We start from the raw sequence: 6,727 nt of genomic DNA, 5'->3' as shown, positions 1-6,727 counted from the left end.
ACTGACCCGTTAAAGTTTTGGCAGGACTGAGAAACACAGCTCCGAAGACAGGGTAAGGTTTTTCATTTTGGCTCTGAGCTTCCCCTGGAACGCGGGAATACGTGAAGCGGTGGGCATTAACGCAAAATGCGCGACTTATCAGATGGATCTGAATTAAGCAGGGCCATTTATGCGTAGGCACAACAGAGTTTCAAGAAAAAAATTCTTATATGGCGTCACAGCAAGCAATTCGGAGATAATTTCTCACCATGCACCATGCATTTTTCGCCATGCACCTCCGCATGGCACTTATGAAGCACCATGTATAGGTGCTTAGTATTGTTTCTTAGCCATACTCGATACTTCGCTGCTTACCCATTGCTTCCGTTTTCAATAGTTCTGTCGATGGCATCACAGCAGGTCACCAAAATGATTCAAAAGGAATGGCCAGAACAGAGTGCAATCAAATAACAAAGCCACGTGGTCAACGCAAAGAAAAGGTTTATCTCATAGCAAAAAACGGAGTCGGCGCCTGAGATTGGAGCCGGGCGTTGCGGCCTCGGCAATCTTGCGGAGGCCGATAATCAGCACGCCGAGGAGCACGAACGTGCCCCCTAACAGGCTGAACAAGTCGGGCTGCACGTTGAGGAATACGGCCTGCATGAATATGAGTTAAAGTAACGTTACGAGGTACGAGATTGTGCTCGTGCATTTTGCAAGGATTGAGAATCTAGCACAAAGAACGAAGACAGCATCTGTCAAAGCAATGGTACTATGGAAATAACATTACAAAGGGCCATAAGCCGGCGCGGTGGCTCAGTGGTTATGGCACTCGGCTGCTGGCCGAAACTCGCGGGGTTCGATTCTGGCCGTTGTGGCAGAATTTCTATGGAGGCGATATTATAGAGGCCCGTGTACTGTGAGATTTCAGAGCACGTTAGAGAACCCCAGGTGGTCGAAATTTCCGGAGCCCTTCACTACACCTCTCATAGCCTGAGTCGCTTTGGTACGTGAAACCCCTGTAAACCCATAAACCAAAGTGTCATAAAGTTCTCAATCTTTCATTCCCCCCCCCCCCCCCCGAAATTTAGATAGGAATTCAACATGTCACTAGTACTTACGGGGGCACGCAGCAGAAATGCTCAGTGTTTTAAGAAGTGAGAAGTAAAAAATAATAGTTAGTTATATTGGGTTTTTGGCGCAAAAGCAACAAAGGCTATGATGCGGAAGTAAAAAAAATAAGGGAATCTATTTTTCTACTATTTTACTATAGTCCGTAATGAGAAATTTTAGCGCAGCTCTTCGCACGCCCCATGCCGCCGCTGTCAGGTGGAGCCACACTCTCGGATCTTCCCGTGGCAGCCACCTTTCTGTTGTCCATTCCTCCGCTCTCGCCGTGGCATGTGGCGTTTAGCTCCGCCGCTATCTGCCAACACGGAACCTGTGACACGCCTACACGCGCCCCCTGTCAAGTGGCGATTTACGCCGACTACGCCGATAACGACAAGGACGCGGAAGGTCGGAAAAGATAAACGCAATGGGATAGGTACTCTGGATAGGCTAACTATCGGGAAGAAGGTTCCCTCTGCAAATGCGATGAATGTTAATATCAAAGCGCTACCATACTACGGCCGTCTGCAATTATCTGCAGTTTGAGGAGCACATATCTTTAAATTATCACTCTAGGTTATCAGGTAAAATGCTGATGTTGCATGAACTTTCGGTATCTTTGTTTACTGCCGTACTCAAACGGAATGCTCGGAAGCAATAGAAGTTATGAACCCTTACAGGGCTCTGTAAAGCAAGAGTGGGAAAAATTTATTAGATTACGGCACACAAGCTTCCCTGTTTACTAGCCAACACTGACACGAAAACCGTAAAAATTAAATCCAATAATCCAAGTTCGCTCCCGCAAAAGCCGAAGCTTGCAGAGAATTCCTTACCTGCATAATGAATCCAAATATGACATCCGAAGTCGTCTTGACGATGGTCACGATGGTGGCGCTTTCCATTTGTAGCGCCTTGCAGAGAAACATCTGAACGGCGAAGGTGAGGTGAGAGATGAGCAGGAGGTAGCCGATCTGCGAGCCGTCGTAGAATATCTTCAGGCGGCCCATGGCGACGGACACAATGGACACCAGCAGCATCGAGAGGCATCCGTAGTGGAACACCACGACGCTTCGCGAGACCCCCCTCGTTGCTCGGATGCAGACGGTGATGACTCCGTTGAGGATGGTGTGGCTGAGGCCGTAGGCGATGCCGATGTACTGCTCCTGCGTGAAAGTGGCCCCCGTGGTGGCCAGGAACGGCGGCTTCACCACGAGCGTGACGCCCAGAATTGAAAGGGCCAGTGCCGCCCCCTGGGTCCAGTGGCAGGGCTCGGCCAGGAAGATACTCGCCGTGATGCCGACCATGAGCGGGGTGAGGCAGGTGACGATCGAGGAGTCTGCGATGGTCAGGTATGACAGGCTGGACAGTCTCAGGGCGGCGGAGCCTAACGACAGGACGGTCCTCACGAAGAGCAGCGGCTGAGCTCGTTTCGGACCGAAGGGCTGCACCTCTTCCGTAGCCGCGGGCAGGATACCGATGAAGACGCCGAACGCCATAAAGGTGAGGATTTCGAGCGAGCTGACGGTCTCCAGACGCTTGATGATGACGTTCACCAGAGAAAGGACGGCACTGGTGCCGCCCGCGAGGAGGATACCGAGGATGAGGGAGTGGTAGCCGGCGCCCCTCTGGAGGGTGCTGCTCTCGGTGCTGCTCGTTTCGATAGGCTTCATGGAGACCGAGCTCCGCTTGCGGACCTTCTTGAGCACGCTCGCTGCAGGTGCGAGCGAGTGGTACAGCGTCGCCAAGATGGGAAGGAGACGAAACGAGTCCCGCTCCCTGGTGTCGCTGCTGGGAGTGCGCCGCTCGTCCGCTGTCTTAGAAACCGTGACGGAACTGGAAGGAGCTACGTTGGCGTCGGCAGACGGCGGGCTTGCATTCGTGGCACCGATGGATGCGGATGCTTTCGATTCGTCAGCCCGCTGATCTACCAGTGGTGTCTGTGGGCTCAAATCAACAGCAATCGGCGTAACATGCTCACCGTCATTATCACCAGTCGGGCGTTTGGGTACGCCCTTAGCTTCATCGCCGAGCACGTCGGGAGTCGGTGGGTCATCCTCTTTTGAAATTCCGAGAAGGGCTTCGACCCCCTCTGGTGCGGTCTCCATGGATCGAAAGGCCGTTGTAATCGGGTAACTCGGGAAGAGTATTAAAAAAAAAAACCTTCAGCGGTGAAGGCGTAGCGAAGACTGGAACGCACGGGCGCACGAACGCATGCAAGACTTCGTCGCTTTCTATCGCTGTTGCTGAGAGGCGCGTGATATTTAGCTGAAGGAATACAGTTCCTTGTTAGGCTGGAGGAAAAAAAAAAGAAAATGATGTTGATTTGACAGGCTTTTGTGCGTAATGCTAGTTGATTAGACAGAATAATGTCATCTGTTTTAATTACGAAGTAGTAAAAATTCACGGTCGCAATTCAATTGCTGCTCCGTTTGAGGAACAAGTGTTGATAACGTGGAGGAAGAAGGCCAAGCATGTTCCGGCTATATATCATTGCTTTTTTGAGGTTTGGGGACCTAAGAGAACGGATGTAAATAGCCCTTTATTTTATTTTGCTAATTTATTGATTTATCAAAAGATACCTGCAGCGTCACGAAGTCGTTTTTCCCGGGGGGGGGGGGGGGGGGGGGACGTACAAAGTAGTAATACTTTACACGTGCCACATTGGAATGATGAAATGTTCGAACAGTGCATTTGCCTTCATTGAGAGAGAGAGAAGTTCGTGCGGTCGATTCATGTGTGTGTTAAGATGCATTTTGCATTTTTTGCATCTTTTCGCACCTCCGCCGTTTGTTTACTTTTTTTTGTTTTGTGTTGTGACGGGAAAAGACGCGAACCGCACCAGCCGCGCCCGCCGAAGTCGAGCATTTTGAAGATTCTCTAAATTTAGGACGCGACATCTTTAATGGCTCCCTTTAGCGGTTTCTCTTCGCACATGGTCACTGTTCTTTGTTCATATTGTGGGAATCTGGCTTTCCGCCGTCGCCTTTGCGCGGCTGTGCCGGCCGCCCGCGTTGTTTCTCCTCTTTCCCTTGCTCCCGCCTCAGGCGGTGGAGAGGCGGCTGGGTGACTAATCACTGTCATTTAGCCACAGCTCCGCCCCGGCTCCCCAAGGGCCTTTGCCATTGGCGCCTTTTGGCGGGAATCCGGGACCCGTTTTGGCGGCCGCGCATCCCGCAACCGTCCGAGCGGGGCCCAGAGAGAGAGATCCCTCCGAGATAGCGTAAGGTGCGTACGTTACTGTTTGTCCGTGCCGGCCTTTGCCGTTCGGACCAGTGCTTACTCGAGCTCGCCCGCACGTGTCCTCTGACCTGCAGCGGTTCGAGCCTGTCCAGCGGGGTCCAGCGACCTCCGACAGGCGTACCTTGCGTTGATTGCCCACTCTCTCTCGCAACCGGCCCAACGGTCGACACGAGAGAGAGATCACAGCACTGCCGCGGGGACATTCTCCTGCAGCGGCGTGTTAGCGGCGCGCATTACTCTGGTCGCTTCGTGCGCGCAGCGGAGCCTTGCTCCTCGTGCGCCCCCGGGACGGGGTGACTATTGAGTGTGTGTGTATCTGCTGAAGGACGACGTGAATAAACGTCTCCTTTGTGAACTTGGAGGCTTATTTCTTTGCGGCGAATCGCTCTCCTCCCAGCGGAGGTTGATTGCACCGCATCGGTGTCCCAGTGTGTGTGTGTGGTGACGGCTGATCGGGGCCCTTGGCTCGCGCGAAGCTCGAACCCGCGGTGGGTGGTGGCCTGTGTGCACTTGGAAACCCACAATATTCACACATTAATCACAATTATCACAACCCAGTTTCTGCATTCTTGTCTTTGAACTCTTCCACGCCGCAGTTTAAGCATATAATGTTTATCTAACTAAAACGCCTCTAGTTTCCTCCACTAATTATCACATTACTAAGCTTCAAATTAAGCCAACACTGCACACACATTATCTTTCCTCGTACGTCAGCTGGGTGAACGATGTGCTGGTAGAGTGCAGTGCACGAAGACATTGGAATATGTGTCTGCATCATGGACTAGTGTGCGTGTAAGAAAGCATTTGGTAGCTCAGCGGATTTGATTTTCATGCAATCAAGAAAAAAAAGTGCCTACGTGACCTTGTCGCTAGCCTGATTGGCTGGCGACCCAAGGTTAATTGGTTCGAGTCCCGACTAAAACTTCTGGGAGTTTTTATTTACGCAAACTCAATTAATTTGTAAAGTTAAGCCGTTGGAGATATGTGCCTACCATTCATTCACATTTCAATCCTTTTTGTAGCGAAAGCTACATTGGCCACGAACTTGCGATTTCGCTGTGGCGGTGCTCCGAGGACGTACAGAGACCGACCTTGAGCCGTTGCCTAGCAACTACCGCAGCTGGCGGACTCCTTGCGCTCGCCGCGCCACCTGGCATGACGTTATACCGCGCGCCTCGCCGCCGCCGCCGTTTGGTATGACGTCACACCGCTTGCCTCGTCATTGCGCTCGCCTCCGCTCGCTTCGCCAGCTGTGCCTCATGCTTTTGCTACGTATATCCTGGCATAGCCGAGCTAAGCTACTGCCAATTTTTTTTCAATAATTTTCATTCCAGACATCTACGCGTGACGTCGGTTTCTCGACACAGCAACGCCGCTGTCGCGTTAACATTGAATCCAATCTAGAAGTCGCCTATCAACGAGTTCAGCTTCTACTGAACAGTCAACTCACAATATCCTCAATGTTATCGCTAATCAAAGACAAAAAATCTTTGCTGACTACAAACCTGGCTGATATATGAATACTGGCCTTATTTGCAGACAAAGCTTAAGATGGACGCAAAGCAAACGGCTTTAACCGAACCGGGAACAACGGCATGTTTATGCTGCATCCGCGGATATCTTTTAATAAGTTAAGATCGTGGAATGATTAGAAACAATTTTTGTTTCTGTTCTTTTACTGATTGAGGTGCAGTTCAAACGGTAGCCCAGTTAGATGCACTTATTATGAACCTGTACACCACGAAGATTGAGGAGGATAATAATTTCGAGCCTGTGGAGCCGGTGCGGGTGGTCTTGAGTCCGTGCTACGTGGCCGGGATCCCTTCGTACTCGGCGACCTTGAGAGCCCGCTCCATGGCGTCTGGAGGAGGCGGGTCCTCCGGACAGGCCCAGATTATGTGACCTGGAATGCCTTTTTCCTGGCACGTAGCACATTTTGGGGGATATTGGCCAGAGTAGACGAGAGATAAAATGAGATAGGTAGGGAATGCGTAGGCTTTAAGGAGGCGCCAGGAAACTTGAAGTCTTCTTTCTTTTAATTTTTTTTTTACTTGGTACCTCAGAGGCCCCTGGTATGGGGTATTTTATGGTGGACGGGTGTAGCTGTTAAACAACAGTAGGCTGATGATGATGATGGTCTTGTTGGCGTTCATAAAATGAATGGCGCTGAAATGATGCGCGGCGTCCTGTAGTCGATGCCTCCGGTCCCTGAATGACATGACGAAAAAAGGTCGGTAATGAGTGGTAGTTCTTGCGGTGGGGGCGTAGACGACGTTATGACGATTAATACGGCTGGAGAGGTGATGAGCTGGTGATATGACTGATGTTCCTAAATATGAGTGATAAAAATATGAAAGAGGCACAATACAGAAATTTTTATTCGCTTTTCAAGGCTGGG

General features: G+C 51.0%; 1 protein-coding gene across 1 annotated transcript; it reads right to left on the bottom strand.

Moving 5' to 3' along the window:
• Nucleotides 1-486: 486 nt before the first annotated feature.
• Nucleotides 487-3,194, bottom strand: LOC149358834 (solute carrier family 35 member G1-like). The gene is made up of 2 exons (XM_089568931.1): nucleotides 1,923-3,194; nucleotides 487-636 (listed from the first exon to the last, which is right to left on the bottom strand). Exons 1-2 carry the CDS (start codon nucleotides 3,192-3,194, stop codon nucleotides 487-489), a joined length of 1,422 nt encoding a protein of 473 aa, XP_089425057.1.
• Between the last annotated feature and the right edge of the window lie 3,533 nt (nucleotides 3,195-6,727).

Source organism: Amblyomma mixtum, chromosome 2 (assembly GCF_055824585.1).
Source record: "Amblyomma mixtum isolate Tamu chromosome 2, ASM5582458v1, whole genome shotgun sequence".
NCBI classification, from domain to species: Eukaryota; Metazoa; Arthropoda; class Arachnida; order Ixodida; family Ixodidae; genus Amblyomma; species Amblyomma mixtum.
The sequence above is the reverse complement of the archived record's forward strand: the minus strand, read 5'-3'. Positions and strand labels throughout refer to the sequence as shown.